The 16,491-nt window shown below is 36.8% G+C and overlaps 3 protein-coding genes across 10 annotated transcripts; 2 read left to right on the top strand and 1 right to left on the bottom strand.

Moving 5' to 3' along the window:
• Positions 1-16: 16 nt before the first annotated feature.
• Positions 17-2,186, top strand: LOC18041034 (peroxisomal membrane protein 11A). 2 transcript variants are annotated; one of them, XM_006434876.2, is made up of 2 exons: positions 17-958; positions 1,785-2,186. In XM_006434876.2, the coding sequence occupies exon 1, from the start codon at positions 154-156 to the stop codon at positions 931-933; it is 780 nt and encodes a 259-aa protein (XP_006434939.1). In that variant the 5' UTR covers positions 17-153; the 3' UTR covers positions 934-958; positions 1,785-2,186. The 2 variants fall into 2 exon arrangements, with proteins under 2 accessions (XP_006434939.1, XP_024040121.1); XM_024184353.1 differs by having other exon boundaries at positions 1,790-2,186.
• Positions 2,187-3,887: 1,701 nt separating this feature from the next.
• Positions 3,888-9,698, top strand: LOC18041035 (lysophospholipid acyltransferase LPEAT1). Of its 3 annotated transcripts, none has more exons than XM_024185038.1 (9): positions 3,888-4,778; positions 4,865-5,014; positions 5,118-5,155; positions 5,437-5,501; positions 6,039-6,107; positions 6,546-6,679; positions 7,433-7,573; positions 8,086-8,232; positions 8,523-9,698. In XM_024185038.1, exons 1-8 carry the CDS (start codon positions 4,293-4,295, stop codon positions 8,191-8,193), a joined length of 1,191 nt encoding a protein of 396 aa, XP_024040806.1. In that variant the 5' UTR covers positions 3,888-4,292; the 3' UTR covers positions 8,194-8,232; positions 8,523-9,698. The 3 variants fall into 3 exon arrangements, with proteins under 3 accessions (XP_024040806.1, XP_006434941.1, XP_006434942.1); XM_006434878.2 differs by having other exon boundaries at positions 8,086-8,149; XM_006434879.2 differs by lacking the exon at positions 8,523-9,698 and having other exon boundaries at positions 8,086-8,367.
• An 85-nt stretch (positions 9,699-9,783) lies between these two features.
• On the bottom strand, positions 9,784-13,544 carry LOC18042209 (deSI-like protein At4g17486). Of its 5 annotated transcripts, XM_024185043.1 has the most exons (5): positions 13,351-13,544; positions 11,822-11,862; positions 11,408-11,665; positions 10,538-10,825; positions 9,784-10,336 (listed from the first exon to the last, which is right to left on the bottom strand). In XM_024185043.1, exons 3-5 carry the CDS (start codon positions 11,616-11,618, stop codon positions 10,092-10,094), a joined length of 744 nt encoding a protein of 247 aa, XP_024040811.1. In that variant the 5' UTR covers positions 11,619-11,665; positions 11,822-11,862; positions 13,351-13,544; the 3' UTR covers positions 9,784-10,091. The 5 variants fall into 5 exon arrangements, with proteins under 5 accessions (XP_024040811.1, XP_006434948.1, XP_024040810.1 ...); XM_006434885.2 differs by lacking the exon at positions 11,822-11,862; XM_024185042.1 differs by lacking the exons at positions 11,822-11,862; positions 13,351-13,544 and adding an exon at positions 13,288-13,344.
• Positions 13,545-16,491: the final 2,947 nt, after the last annotated feature.

Consider the following 16,491-nt stretch of genomic DNA (forward strand, 5'->3'; position numbering starts at 1 on the left):
CCAAAAAATGTTCTCTTTTACAAATCCCGCCTTAAAACTTCGTCGTTTCACGTACAACCAATTCAGTCAGTCAGCCAACTATGCGTATTGTGATTATACCGACCCACACAGCTGCTTCCCCAAGAGACCCTTCAAATTAGCAATCGCAATTCCATGGATCCCTCCAAAGCTTCAACAGCCCTCGCTCCCTCCAAATCGTCCGCTGATTCAAAGCCCAAAGATAGAGACTTCTTAAACCATTTAGAAGCATATCTCGCGAAACGAGACGGCGTTGACAAGCTTCTCAAACTCTCCAGATACGCGACGAAGATCATCTTAGCCTCTTCAGTCCTTCCAGAAACTCTTCCCCTAACTGGCCGACTCAAGAGCTTCGAGTCCAGCGTGGGACTGAGTCGCAAAGCCTTTCGACTCGGAAAATTCGTCCAAGACGTCAACGCTTTGCGGAACTCTCATCTCGATTCCCTTTCCAGGGAAGATCTTATTCTCTCCGTTATCGCCTACGGAGGTGAAGGCTTGTATTACTTCGTTGAGCAGTTTATTTGGTTGGCTAAATCGGGATTAATTGATCCTAAACACTCGCGTAGTTTGCAAAAGATTAGTGCTTGGGCGGAGTTTATTGGTTATATAGGTAGCATTAGTCTGAAATTTAGGGATTTGAAGATGATTCTTGAAGACGAAGCGTGCTTGGCATCCACCATTGAGATTGCGATTTCGAGAGGAGATGGATGTAAAGAAGAAGAGCAAAGAATGAAGAAATTGAAAGCGAAGAAGTTAATGAAGAAACTTTCTATTGTTCAAGATTTGGCTGATGGATTAATGGCTTTAGCTGATATTCGTGATGGCAAAGGAATGCTATTTGGTCCGCTCTGGGTGGCCTCTGCCGGTCTTTTGTCGGCCGTCATTAGTACTCATAAAAATTGGCTGTCTTGCTGATTTTCTTTCATGGCTATTTGACAAGGTATGATTGTTTGTTTTGCTGATTGAATTATCAACTTCAGGCCTACTGTTTGTGAACGAAGGTGTCATACTGCAGTTATGTATTTTAGCTGCAAGTGTGACAGTGACTGTGAGGATTCTTGTACTGTCACTTAAATTATACCATACGAACCCATGAAAAGTTTGGGGTTCTCTTTTTTTTCCACCAGAATAAAACTATATGCAGGCAGGGAATCAAATGAAATTTGTTCAATAATAATTTTACGTTATAAAAACAAATGATAAGTTCAACATATTCATTATGCAACAGCAATTCTTACATGGATCATTTTTAATTTGTTACATGTGGTTATAAATTTAATTTAATTTTTTACCATTTCTCTGTGAGCTCTTTCTAATTCTACTCCATTGATTCTGAAGCTTCAATTATTAATCCTTCACTGAACTGAAGGAAAATCAGTCAATTAATGATCAAAGATAAAGACTTCTTGAACCATCTCGAAGCACACCTAGGAAATAGATTGAGGTTTGGGTGGTTTTCTCCTTTTTTCTCATGTATGCTGCCAGGTTCATCTTAAGTTTGTTGGTTAATCCAAAACCCAAACCTTAAAATGCCGACAGAGAGCTTTAGTCCAGTGTAGAATTGATTCACATAGCAGTCCGACTCGTCAAATTCTAAAAAGTATCTTTTCCTTTCTATTGTACATTAATATCTAGGTAAGGGCTTGTTTTACTTTGTCAAACAAGATACTCTGTTACTTTATTTGGGGTTGTTTGACCATAAGCACTTGCATAAATTTGGAAAGGTTAGTACTTTGGCTGATCAAGTTTATTGAATGCTTTGGCAGTTTAGGCTTACTTTTGGGCAATTTGAAGGGGATAAATGGAGATGAGGGATGTTGGAATTTAAGTAATTTCAAGAGGGAATGGTTAACATGAAGAAGAGAAGAACTTGGTCAACAAGATTTTGATTGTTCAAGGTTAATCTGAGGGATTAATGTTATTGGATGGTATCTGGGATGGGAAGGGAAGGCTCTTGGGGCCACTTTTGGTGGTCTGTCTAGGACTTCTTTTAGTGGCTGTCAGTTCTCACGACGCTTGGATTCGCTGATTTTGGTGGCTATTTTTGAGGTATTATTATTGTGTGCATTTAGCCATACACAGGCCGCATTTCAGTTAGGATTTGTTGTAAAGGCGCTTTTGCTTTGTTTTTGGTGTTAATTGTTCAATCTCATGAATGTCAATTTTAGCTGAGCTGTTTAAGGTGAAGGATAGTTGTCATAGTTGTGTTTGTCGTTATGTGATTTAAACTATTCATATCTAGTTTTAGATAGAATCATATCTTGTAAAGAAAAGCAATCTGAAGAGATCACTTTCATTTGTAGTTTTCTCACTCCTTTTTGCCTAGGCATCCTCATAACTCAGTATAGCTATCCAAACACATAAAAATTCTATTTCCTTATATCATTCTTCTATAGTTGCTTTCCATTTTTTATGACAACCAAATCGGTCACAGTGTCCAGTAGCAGTCCAGTGACTTTGTGTTGTGGTTATTGCTTGACCCTAAGTTTGGTAGGCTCATCAAGATTGTTGTGAACTGGACTTCAATGGTTGATAATATAGTTAATAACATATTGGTATTGTTAAACATAATTTAATTCTCTGGCAGGTCTTTATAGACCGAAACCGTCATAAATTGCAATGCTCACCTAAAACAGTCTGTTTGAATCTCACTTCATTTGGTGACTGGTCCTAGCTGCACTGAACATACAATTGCGGATTTGAAATGCAACTGTGGAGACTATTTCACTGGAAATCCAAACTCGGGTGAAACAATAAGTGGAAATGCGAACTCATAAAAGCAATTAGAAAATCAATGGTCTGACACTTCAGAAACCTTGGATTTTAGATCGAAGCACAGATGGCATACCTACTGTATTTGGTACTGTTCTGCGTTGTTGCCCCCTCTTCCGTAGGTTATTGTTGCCTGGTTTCTATTTATTTATCCGAAGACTCTATAGTCTCTTCAAAATCAAAATCACCCAACCTAGTAAGGATTAGATTTAGTTTGAGTAATGTTGTGGTGTTTTGGAAAGAAATATGCAAAAGTCGATGTATCCATTTTATGCCAATTCTTGACATTTGACAATGATACATCTACGCTCAAAAGTTGACTAGAGTAGCATTCTTTAGTCGCTCACTGTCTGTATCTATCAGCTTTAAATTCAGCTATTCAATTGTGATACAAGTAATGGGAGTTGGTTTGCGGCTTCTTCTGATTTATTATGCATGAAAAATCCGGATTAAATGCTTGTAACAAGGCAGCGACGCTCTTGGTGGTGTACTCGTATCTCGGTCGGGTGTCGCGATCGAACGGGAAGTTTTAAATCTGGATGAAACAATAGACGATACAAGAATGTTAACTGGGCTCCAAGTACAACTGGCAAAATTTATAGGTATAATTGATTTGATTTGATTTGATTTTTCATTTTTTTTTTAAAAAAAGTACAAAACTTGATTTCAATCTCTTGGTTGCGACATTCATTTAAACTAATGCCACGTAAGGACGGAACGATGTAGTGAGTGATGGAATAACTTTAAATTCGTACAACCGTTTCATTTATGATTGGAAACCTTCAAAAGCTAAAAATATTTTTGATTTTAGAGTTAGTACACTAACATAAACTATAAACTAGTAATGTCGTGAGGAAGACGTATCTGTCTGTATTATAATCAATGTGGGTCTACATTAACAATAACATTGGGTTATTGTCTCCATTGATGTTGTATACGTATTATCCACTCTCAAACTCCCACGAACTCAAGTTAATTATAAATACAAAATTAATGAATATCCATAAAATTATCACTTATTTAGGATAGGAAAAACGCAAATTTAAAAAAAAGAAAAGTAAAGAAAAAAGAAGTTAAAAAACAGGTGAGCCAGGTTTAATCACTACCTCACGCGAGTGGAAAACAGAGTAGCTTTCAAAGCAGCTTGGACAAAAAGAAAACAGAAACAGATAGATAAGGCTACGGTGCATGAGATTGTCGAATTAGAGTCGTAGCCGTCTATATTCTCCATCCAACGGCTGATCCGCCAACTCAAAATCTGAGCTTTCCAGGTGGCATATTTTAAGGAATTTTATCACGCACTCGCATCCTTCACGAGACGGGAGAGGGGAATATCGGAATCGATCATGACACTACCCTTCTTTCTTAGATCCACAATGCTAGCTTTCCTCTTCTTTGCTCAAAGTTTAATACACAACAAGATGCCTCAATAATAAATAAAAACAAGCTTCAAAGTTTGAACCAAATACTCAGTTCTTCAATAAAATTAATTTTAATAAACAATGGAGTCCGAGCTGAAAGACCTTAATTCAAAGCAACTCAAGTCGACGGCTTCCTCCGACGATGGCGGCTCAGCGAAAGACGACCGGCCGCTTCTCAAACCGGACGCAGCTGAGAACATTCAGGAATTGGAGAAGAAATTCGCTCCGTACGTGCGCAACGACGTGTATGGCACCATGGGCCGCGGCGAACTACCATTGGCGGAGAAGTTTCTCATTGGTATCGCCATGGTCACGCTGCTTCCAATACGCGTCGTTTTGGCGATGACTGTATTGGTTATTTATTACTTGATTTGTCGCGTCTGCACGCTCTTCTCTGCGCCGAATCGAGGCGAGGACGAGCAGGAGGATTACGCGCACATGGGCGGCTGGAGAAGGTCCGTTATTGTAGTCAGTGGCAGATTTTTGTCCAGAGTCATGCTTTCTGTGCTTGGCTTCTATTGGATTACCGAAACGTTTCGGATTCTAGATGTGCAAGAAAAGTCTGAGGTTATATTCATTTTGACGTCGAACTTTTTTTTTTTTTAAATTAAGAGTTTAATAGTAGTTTATTAGAGTATTGGTTTATTATACAGAACGAGGCCAAAAATCAATCTAAAGATGAAGATGAAGCTAAAGATCAAGATGAAGAATCTGGAAGGCCCGGGGCAATAATATCTAATCATGTATCATATTTGGATATTTTGTATCACATGTCTTCTTCTTTTCCAAGCTTTGTTGCCAAGGTTAGTTAACTTAACAATCTTGAGGTTATGTTAGTATTAGGTTGGTGCATCCACTGACTTGTTTCTGTTTGTATTTTGTCAATTTGTTTCATTGTCTATAAAGAGATCGGTTGCTAAGCTTCCCCTCGTTGGTCTCATCAGGTTCGTTCACTTTATACTAACTTTCTCAAATTTCATTCATAATTGAGAATTCACTTATTTCATATTCTGAAAATTGCCATTTTTTTTGGGGAAGTTAGTTACAGTATTTGAGGATTCACATTTTATTTTGTACCTTAATCTTAATCGTTAAGGGGAAAGATAATACTTTGATTGTTGTTTTTGTTGTAAAACGTATTGAATTCTTTTTCTTTCCGCCCCTAGTTGTATTTGTATCTACAAAATGTGGGAGGAGATTAAATTTGTTTGACTTGTTTTTGCAGCAAGTGCCTTGGTTGTGTCTATGTTCAGCGGGAGTCTAAGTCATCTGATTTCAAGGGTGTTTCAGGTAGATGTTCCCCCTCCTCCCTCCCCCCTCTCCCCCTCTCTCCCCCCCCCCCCTCTTTTGGTCAAACTGCATTTGTTGCCATGTCTCTTAGTGTTTGATCTAGTGTTGGAAAGATTAAAGAACCAGGTTTAGCTCACACCAAGCATGGTTTCCATATGACCCCGTAGGCTGTCAACCTTGTGTACTGTTCCAGACTATTGTAGGGCAGAAAAGGAAGCTCGCTTCTGGAGCATGGAATCTCGTTTTAGCTTCATCATTCAAACTAAATCAGAACATCATTTGTAAATTACAGGACAAATTATGCTCACCTGTCTTGGCCGTGTCATACTTTTCTCCCCCATTACAGTGCCCTTGCTATAAACGATCAAGTGTTCCAAAAGCCATGTGTCTATAGCCCACAGCTTCCTTTAATTGTCTATGCTTCTCGGCTCTTCAAAGAAACATGCATTGGTCCCTTGTAGAAATGGCCTAAAGACAAAGTCACCTTTTGAGCGAAATTATTTTAACAACCACTGAATATCTGTCCTTTGCTGGCAGGTGTTGTGACTGAAAGAGTTCGAGAAGCTCATCGGGATAAATCTGCTCCAATGATGATGCTTTTTCCAGGTTAGTATTTCTGGATCTTGTTTATGTATCATAGATTGCTATGTCAATCTGATTATAAACAAAAGTGTTATAAGGATTACCCCTGAACTGGCAATCAGATATTATGTGTATTACTTGCATTGCTCGCATGGCACATTTTTCATTTTGTGATAAATAAGTGATTTTAGAAAACTAGGATTTTATGTGTGGCTTTGTATGATTCAAGGTATGGTTGGAGGGTTTACCTGCAAATTACTTTATTTTCTTTTCCTTTAAATTTACAAATCCATAGCTAATGCTGGATTCTTGAACCACATGATTTTAAATTTCTGGAATTGAATCGATAAAGCTACGAGAACTGATAATCCCTATGATGATATCTTCTAAAGTTGACATGCATGTAAATTCCCGGCTTAGTAACAATTGCCGATTTCATGTTCATCTTCAATTTCATTGCAGAAGGTACAACTACAAATGGTGATTATCTCCTTCCATTCAAGACTGGTGCATTTTTAGCAAGAGCTCCAGTGCTCCCCGTTATTCTTAGGTATCCTTATCAGAGATTCAGCCCTGCCTGGGATTCAATATCTGGGGTAATTCTCCTCAAACAATTTCATACAATGAAAGCTGGTTTGTTCCTTTTGACTTTTGGACACTTAAGAGTTGAAATGGTGGATGCAAGTTACCAAATATGGTTTGGCTTCACTTTGTTTTACAGAACCATCAGCGATACACATTAATATTTCAAGGTTTGGTCATCTAATCGTTCCTTGGCATATGGGACCATCTGTACCTGATTGATAGGGTACTGCCAGTAGAATTATTAACTTAGGAATTGATTTTAGATTTTGCATGATACAAGTTTCACCAGTTTGAGGGAGATTTGATTTTTGAAGACAGTTTGAACAATGCTGTATAATGCCATAACCAATACTGAACACAGAACATTCTTTTTATTCAAACAAAATTTTCTCTCCCTTTCTCTCACCATTTTCTTTTTCTGTAAATTTGAAGAGATTATTCTTCTGGTGCTGATGATAAGATTTGTGGCATCAGTCTGTGAAAACTCCACCTGTATTCTTGGGCTTAATTATTCATCCTGCATTGAGATGTTCGGACTATAAAAAAGTTGGTGGTTTTGAAACATGAAAAGCTGACTATTTTGGGGTTGCTACATTCATTCTTGTTCTTCTTAATGACAAAGGCATATAATATAAAGAATCTGGTGTTGCTGTGTATTGATCTGTTAATTGCTCATGTATTAACAGTGTCAGGATAATTTGATATATTTCCGTCACATCCTTTTAATTTTTCTCTTAATGTCAATGTGATCTTTCCATTTGCAGGCACGTCATGTTTTTTTTCTTCTCTGTCAATTTGTAAATCACATAGAAGTGACAAGCTTACCTGTCTACCACCCCTCGCAGCAAGAGAAGGATGATCCCAAACTATATGCTGAAAACGTTCGAAGGTTGATGGCTAGTGAGGTATGGATTTCGTCCTGCACAAAAGCTGAACTTTTGACTTCAAACTGAATTTTAAAGGTCATTCCATGATGACCGCTACAAAGGCCAATGTGTCAAAGCCAATAACTTTGTTGCCTTGAAAAACTTAAATGGGAACCTGTGATTTGATTTTATTGTTGTCTGTTCAGGCTTTGTTGGGACATATCCATCCAAAGGATTAAAATTGTAAATGTATATCAATGGTTGAAATCTGTTGATATTCTGGTAAAATGAGCAAAAAGATATTCGAAAGAGCATCTGGATTAGGTGTTGACAAACCGGTGATGTAGGAAGTATAGCCATGTTAATGGTTATATGATAGTGTCCCAGTTAGTCTCTCATCTATTGAAGGAAAAATTGTTCTGGTAGAAGCAAGTTGATGTTGATGCTTAATCTTTTACTTGAATTATGGTCTGCATGGTTAATATTGCCACTAGAGGTTGGACTGCCATTTGTATCAACATGCATTTGTTTCTGCTTCTGTTTTTGTGCAGAGAAATTTGACAGTGTCAGATATTGGACTTGCTGAGAAGCGAATATATCATGCTGCTCTCAATGGTAATAATAGCCTGCCTAGTGTTTTGCATCAGAAAGACGATTGATAATTTCTTGGCCTCGCTCCCATGTGTTATCTGGTCTCAGTTGAGTTTCTTAGTTTCAGTTGGTATTATCTCAGGAAAGCACTGCTGGAAAAAGTGGTGTGCCATTGTTGTCTTGTAATTTTTTATAAATAGAAAATATGACCATTGAAATAAAGTTTTTAGCTTGCTGGTGGATATCTTTTCTGAAAGCATCCAACTTATGAGCTACTGACTAATGTGTCTCGGTTTTATCGTACATTTTTAGTAGGTTAACTATTAGATGCCCTGACGCAGTTTTAGACAGAACTATGCCCCTGTAAATCTGAATCATCTCTTTCATGTTCCTGCAGGTTTGTTATCCCAAAGCTAATTCGGATTCGCCGTCTGTATATTCATTGTATGATTCTATTTTTTCATGGAAAGATTAAAAAAAAAAAGAAAAAGAAAAAGAAAAAGAAAAGCTGTGCAGATGTTTCAACTGTCATTTGTCTTAGTTAATAACACAATCACCTCAATTTTGGAGTACTGTTGGGAGTTAAACTAGAAGCAGGTGTCTCTCTCTGATGTTTCTACTCTTTTCAGTTAATAGACATCCAGGAAGTTGATCTATTCCATTAATTCATTATGAGGTGGCTTAGGAATTTACTGGAGCTGCTTAAATGGTGAATACATAGAGGCTGAAAGTTCCCAGCTCTATCGACTGTCACAGTCTGCTGTAGGTTATGGCATCAGCACCTCCACAAGTGATGAGGAGCTTGTCAAAATTTGCAAATTGAATCGACATGAACATTAGAATTGTCTTTTGGAGCTAAGCCCGTATCCGACGGATGTTGTCCTAATGTCCAGTGGGATATTTTAGAGCATGTAACATCACTCATTCGCTTGTAATATCTATTGAGCTAGTAGGCCTTAGAGAGAAATGAAAAGTTAGGAGAAGAAAAGCTGTTCGTTGTCCAATGAAAAAGGAAGTCTTTCTGCCTCATCTCAATTTAGTGAAAACGAATCGTAAAAGAGATGCAAAATACTTGAATCGTAGCTCAAAATCTTAGGTGTTTGTGGTTATGAGAAGCGTCATAACTATGCATTCCTCCTATTCTTAACGTATTCACTACTCAAATTATAGGACAGTTTATGGAAGCTAAAACTGTGGAATCCTCTGCTTTCCAAAAAAACTGGGTGGGTGCCATGCTAATTCAGAGCTTGAAAATGGCGCCCAGGTTCTAGCCGAAGTGCATTTTTTATCAGCTTTTGAGGCGAGTTGGTGCCCCAATTGGTTGGACCTACGGCTAGGCTAAGGGATCGATTCCCCTCAACAACCTTGGAGGAAGAGTGAGTTAGTTTAATAGGTAGTGTGTGCAAAAGTCTGAGCACGTGACCTTCCCTTGTTGGTGAGGGGAGACTTCAGTTTCTGCATTTTCATTCTCAAGATTCGTTCCATTTTCTTTTTTAACGCTCACTTTTATTTTTTTGCTCCCCTACAAATACAATCCATGTATTGTACCAACCAAATAACGTCCATCAAACTGTGGGCTGCGGCAGCGCATTATGTACAAATTGATGAACATCTTCCAGTAGCATAAAATAAATGAGACATTACAGTACTACTTGAAGGATACAGAATTTCTGCAGACAAATCTATTTGCTAAGAACAAATGATATCAGAATATTTGAGTCATAGGAACATATCTTCAAGATGGCAATTAGTTGATCTACCTTAATTCACAATAGTTTCTGACAGCAGAAGCATAGATGGCAAGCATCATTCAAACTTGCTAAACCAAGAATACTCGAGCGATGGCATCACATTTTGGCATACGTAAAGAACAGATTTAAAGAAAATCTCTTCATCAAGCTTATGCAGCTCAGTCTCCACATTAAAAGACTGCGTCGATGCTAAAGAAATCCTCTAAGCAGTTGTCTCACCTTTCCTTCAATGAACCATTGTTTGACCTTCTCAATTCCCATGATGGTAGGCAGCCTTTCAAGGGTGATTGTAGAAGCAGGGAGGACGTAGACAACTGTTTTTGCCGCATTGAGATTGATGACAAGCAACTAAATGCACTTCTTAGCCTCCTTTTGTCACTATCAATCGGCTGGTAATTAGGATCATGCCGCACAGCGGAAATCTTCAGGGCTTCAGGAAGCACGCAGTTGCAGACTGAACCTACCTCGAAGGAAAAATAAATAAATAAATATTGTAAAGATTAGAAAGAGGTGACCAATCAATCTTTATGCACACCATCTATTGAATTGGTCTGCCACCCAGAAAAAAAACAAGTATCAGGAGGCATAAGGCACATAGCAGATAGTACTTTAAATTGACAACTACCTTGGCAAGGAAAATAATACAACAAGAAAAGAGTACCTATTTTTGCCAGTCGATTCACCCATTTTGGAATTGGCTTCCCGGTTAGCTTATAACAAATGTCCTTGCAGAAATGATTGCAATTCTTAACAATCAAGTGATATGTATCACCATTATAGTGTGCAGATTGTCTCTCCATGAACTCTCTAACCTGAATAGGGTCCAAGCATGTGGTCCCAATGAATATTGATTTCCTGAACTTGAAGCCTGGGCACAGCCGTGGTTCAACCTCAAAAACGCCACTTGTTGGGTAGTCATGAGCTCCAAATGCATATTCTACACCATGGACTGCACAGAGCAGGTGCAGCAGATCAGAAAATCTGAAACTTCACTTGAAACTAGAGCGTAATATGAAGAGAAATAGACGTAACATGTAAAAGTTTCAACTGTTGTTTACTGTATAACTAACTGATCAGTTTACTAGCTGTTCACAATAGACCTATATTCCCTCTCCCACATCATGAGGACAATGATCTGTATCTTTAAAAGCAGGTTTGATTATAAATTTACAGTTGTAATTGGCACTGCCATAATTTAAGCCTCATATATGAAGCTTCGGTTTTCGCCTTCCATTTGCTTATGCACTATTAATCCTACGAAGAAGAGAAAAGAAATTTATCTCTTCCTTACTCTTTCAAAAACAGCACTTGGCTTGCACTGTTAAATGCGTATCGACACTTCATATAATATAACATCATTAACGAAATTCAATTTGAGATTGCCAGCAAGAATTTAGCAGACAGTAAATTATATTTTTAAGCATCAAATTATTCATAATTTAGAAAGTCAATAACTACAGTGAGGCATACGGTAATCCCAGTACAAAATTTAAGAAACACAAATGCATGTGCCAAATGAGTTAGAGCTCACCTTCCACACCAGAGTGATAGATACCGAGGCCTGCCCAGTGGACATAGCCATTCATTGGTGTCAAGTCATACACATTGAGATAAACTGGTGCTCGACCTGGACTATAGCTAGTTGACTTTGCTTTGGGGAACAGACAAAAACGTGTTGCTGATTTGCCTTTCAAGCGAAGGGGCACCACTGATTTCCAACCTTTCCTTAATCCAAATTTCATTTTAGTGCAATCGAAAGACCAGAACTCAATCAGTCCCCGTGTCCAACCTGTTCATGCATGCAAATATAAGAGAATTAGGCAAAACCATTAACCAATGGGGAAAGCTATCCATTGCGAGAAATCAAGACAAGCATATATCCGTGCACTAATGTCTCAAGCTTCATAATTTTTGAATCACAACCCTGATTCCAGTCACGAGCTACCTCCAAGAATCTGTTTGCTATTGTCCTGACCTTAGAATGCTCTTCAGAGAAAACATCAGAAGTTGACTTTCTCATTAGCTTATTAAATTAACCACCAATGCAACCAGCCAAGATTTTCTACAGCCTTTAAATGTATCAACGATTATCAAGATAATAAGGACATATGCAACCATGTTAAACTCTTGATAGATCTGCCTTTTAAATTCTAGTAAAATAAGTTATAAACAGACCATCAAAATTTGGCCACAATGACAAACAAGCAAACGGTAATGCTGGATTTCGTAAAACAATAAAGCTTGCAAATTCAATAAGGTGAAATAATAATAGAGTAATCTATAAACTTCATGTCAAAGCTTCAGTTTGATGTTGATTCATTCCAATGACCTAAGAAAATCCTTTTGCAGCATCCATCTATTTTCCTCTCTAATTTACAAACTCCAATGATATTATCATCTACCATCAAGGTTCTTATGAATCTTTCCTTAACTTTAGACATCAATTTACTGGAGTGTATTATTTTTATAGGTGAAAAATTGAAAAAATCCATCAACCAATGATTAACGGAAAGGAAATGATAAATAATCAGCATACTTGTCAACTCATAGAAACTATCTGCATCAGAAGTTGACAGTAGTTCTAAAAAAATTGCATAAAAATATTTTAGCAAAAGACAAATGTGGCTGGACGAGGGTAATGAAAAAAAAAAGGGTAATGGTCAACTCCTAATCTTGAGAAATTCATTCCGACTGCTTGGGGTTGGCAAGAACACATAATCCATTTTATACAGAAGCACAGGACGTTGAAACCCAACAATAATCTACATCGGTACTTTTGTTGTAGATGAAGCAGAATAATATGAGCATAAAGTCATGGTAGACAACCATGACTTGAAATCTTGAAACTTTGGAAACTTTTAAAGCAGGAAACAATTTTCTCCATAAAAATTACGTACCAAATAGAGTATTTTTCTCCATAAAGACTAAGAACTTCAACAATCAAGTATTGAAAATTTTCAAATAAGCAATGAATATAACCAAATTCCACACAAACTGACTGGAATTGCAGCGTTCTGGTGAAGCTATGAGAAGAAGAACAAAGTCTAATGGGTGCTTAAGATAAAAGGGTCGGCTTTTTAAGTATCATACAAAGAGAAATACTTCGGAGTTAGCAGAAGCAATTCACAACAAAAGTCAATAACACTAAAGTATCGGACCAAGCAAAACAAAATTGCAACTTGTCGTCCCAGACAATCATAAATGACAATGAAAGGGAAAAAAAGAAGAAGAAGAAAACGAAAGAAACTTGATTTTGTTTGGTCTTCTTCTAAGTTTAACAAAGACAAAAGGAAGCCAACTCATGATAAAAATCCAAATCCTCATTGTTTCTTCAGATATTTCCCAGCAACCAAACAAACGCATACGAAAGCAAAGTGGAAAGCACAAAATAAGAAACAAAGAGAAATGTACGCTGAGTAATATGGAGGCGCAATTTAGAAGGAAACAACCGGAGGGTGCATTAATAGAACTCACAGATTTAGAGTGGATGGACATTGATTTGAACTTCCATGTTGATTAAAACAAACCGCCTACCTACAGCTAAGGCCTAATTGTTCCCATTTCCCAGTTCAGGCAACAGGCGAAAATATCTCAAATTTGGCAGTTAAAGAGGAAAGCTAATTGCTTAAAGAGCTTTTTGTACTTGCTCTTTATCTTATCTCTCACTATTAACTACCTAAATCACAGGCAGCATGTTTTTTTTTTTTTTTTTTTTTTTTTTTTTTTTAACTAATCCGGATAAATTAATTAAATATATATACTGTGAGTTATTTCCTCTTCAGTTACTAAAAAAAAACAAAAAAATAATTGTGAATTTACGGGTCATCGTCTTACCCAGGACCCCCATGATTGGTGATAGTTCGACTCATTGTCTTTCTCAGCACGTGGCATGTTATTTTCTTCTTCATTTTTTCCAATTTGCCCACAAAAATAACAGAAACAAATAAAATTACTCAATTCTTTTCATTCAAGTGACCCATGACACAAGCAGGGAAAATCTGATACCCAAGAACTTTTATATCTCTTTCAATCGAAAACAAAAAGAAAGTGTATGTGTAATTATGGCAGTTGGGGTCCGCTGTCACCTAATTTCAAACTTCACATGCGATCAGATAAAATTATGTATTTCATTTGGTCAATTGGCATTTACTCTTTCAAGATTTTTAGCGTTTTTGGGAGCATTTGCATTCGTCGCGTTATCAACCGACATCAAAATTAGAGCTCTCAAATAAGTATTAAAAGAAAACATTGGAATTTATAAACATGTTCTATGATTCTTTCTTGATTTACTGATCTTCTAACAGTGGGTTCGCATGTCGTTTTCTGAAGACGTAAAACGGACGTTATATATACACGGCAAGCTCTTTGAATTGCAAGTTTAAGGATGCAACAAAATGTGCATAGAACGTGCGCGTATCAATCAATTTTCAAGTCTAATGATCATTTTGTTAGTAATCTATTCATGAATAAGAATAAAAATCAAAATAACTTAACTCGGTTTCATTTGTATGTATATTTTTTCTGAGGAATTTTAAATTCAACAATAAATGATGCTGGGCCTCGGGCGTTATTCTATTAACGTTACATTAAAGTTTCTCTTGCTTTCAAAGTCAACATTATTACATTAATACATGAATGTTCTAAAAAACAAAGAATAAAATTGCCAGCTCTTCATTACAGAGATACAGCTGCTTCTGTCATGTCAACTGCCTCCATGAATATCTTGTGTTTTCGTTCATTAATCACCATCGTTCCATTTTCTGCATGGCCACCACTTTTCATAAATTTATTCAATTAATTTTGGAAACTTTATTTATTTATTTACTGAGAAAACAATTTTAGAAATTTCGGGGAATGGAGAAACTGTTGAGTGTTGAGTTTCATTTATGGGCAATTTTCATCTCTGCTCCAATGTCGTCTGTATTCTTGTTCCCCACGTGGAAATGCACACAGATATTATGGGCTTTTGCCATCTGGTCTTTTACACATCAGCCGGGAATCAATCATCTGGGGTTAATAACATATGGATAACTAAATTTTTATACTTCTACAAATACGAGCATAATTTCCCCATTTGTTTGATCAGGCCCCAGACTGGCGAGTGCTGCTGCAAGGTAAATTGCCAATCATTGTCAATTGATCAAAATTTAAGGTGCGTTTGGGGTTGAGATTGAGCAGTTGTAACTTAAAAGATATAATATTAAAGTATTTGATAAACATTAATTGTTATAGTTTGGAAACTGTGTTGATGAAGAAAAATCTATTATATCTTTAATAATTTTGTCAAGATTATTATTTAAAAATTATATTTACTATGTCTTTAATAATTAGGTCTCTAAATTTATAGTTGTAACTTAAAAATTATGAAACCTTAATCCTAAAGAAGCTCTTAGTAAATGAACAAAGCTTCACCATGTGCCACAAGCAAGATCCACAAACAATTTGAAAAATATTATTATTTTGTCTGTTTTTCGTTATTTCTCAAATTAACTAATTATTATTTATTAACTTTGAGAGACAATGTTATTTTTTTTTTAATTGTTTGAATAACGGTACAAAATTAATGAATGAAATACACCAATCACTTGTTTCGTTCTCTAATTTATTGCTCACACAATTTAATATTCGTTGTTTTAAATAATAGAAGATTAATTTGATCCGTTTTACCTGATTTACTTGATCATGATCGGGGACCCGTTTGATAGCAATGATAAAAATTATACTTTATTTGTGAAAAATAAAAAAAATTTAGGAACCTAATATTATTGTTACTTGGCTTCAATTTTGACGTGCGAAGGGCAAAACTGCAGGATAAACTCAGGTACATCAGGGGAAGGTGAAGGTGCGGATTACCACACGAGGAGTGTCGTGCATACGATAACAAAGCGTGGTTGGCCGAGTTGTTGTCGCTCGTCTGTCGATGGCGTTGTACATTTCTTCTGAGCAATTCCCACGCTCTTCCAGTCAGGCTCCGGTCACATGGAGTCAGAACTATTTCTTAATGGGACCACTTTGGCAATCAGATTGATTGATTTGACGTCGGTGCTCCTTAGTGTGGTTCTTTAAGCCAAACAATCAATCTTTGCTAACCAACGAAATTGATGCGGTTTAAGGTCTAAATTGGCCGTCACAAAGAGAAATTAGGATTTTCTTGCGTGTACTTAAAAGTAGATTTAGGCTATTATATACTATAACTCTAGAATAAAGGGAACTTTCAAATTCTTCATGATTATGGAAGGTTGTGAAAACTGCTGCAGCTCTGTATAATCAATCCTTGCCAATCGTGAAAGAGAGAAAAACAATGGTGAAAAAACAAGCATTGATCCATTATTGATTATTACCAGTCCTTACCTTTATATTCTTTTTAGGCGACAAATTCGAATAATAGTACCCAATGCTCGTCATTTCAAGACCCTTTTTCTTTCAATTCGCTGATTGGTCAATGTGCATGAAATTAAACGATTGAGTAGTTTGACTAAACATCACCATAACAACTTTTACTCGTACAATAGAAGAAACCAAAAACACAGGAATCGGTTCTTAATTCAAGTGTTGTGATGGGAAAGGAAAAGCACTTTCGTGATATACACAATGTGGCAATTTGAATGCTCTATA

This window comes from Citrus clementina, unplaced genomic scaffold, assembly GCF_000493195.1.
Source record: "Citrus clementina cultivar Clemenules unplaced genomic scaffold, Citrus_clementina_v1.0 scaffold_5, whole genome shotgun sequence".
NCBI classification, from domain to species: Eukaryota; Viridiplantae; Streptophyta; class Magnoliopsida; order Sapindales; family Rutaceae; genus Citrus; species Citrus x clementina.

Bases quoted from the DNA above. Each gene is read 5' to 3' on its own strand.
- LOC18041034 (XM_006434876.2), top strand. From the start codon at position 154: ATGGATCCCTCCAAAGCTTCAACAGCCCTCGCTCCCTCCAAATCGTCC.
- LOC18041035 (XM_024185038.1), top strand. From the start codon at position 4,293: ATGGAGTCCGAGCTGAAAGACCTTAATTCAAAGCAACTCAAGTCGACG. The intron at 4,779-4,864 runs GTTATATTCATT...TTTATTATACAG, and splicing joins ATGTGCAAGAAAAGTCTGAG to AACGAGGCCAAAAATCAATC. The intron at 6,108-6,545 runs GTTAGTATTTCT...ATTTCATTGCAG, and splicing joins AATGATGATGCTTTTTCCAG to AAGGTACAACTACAAATGGT.
- LOC18042209 (XM_024185040.1), bottom strand. From the start codon at position 12,795: ATGGAGAAAAATACTCTATTTG. The intron at 11,666-12,773 runs GTACGTAATTTT...ATGCATGAACAG, and splicing joins GGAGAAAAATACTCTATTTG to GTTGGACACGGGGACTGATT. The intron at 10,826-11,407 runs GTGAGCTCTAAC...TGCTCTGTGCAG, and splicing joins CTATCACTCTGGTGTGGAAG to TCCATGGTGTAGAATATGCA.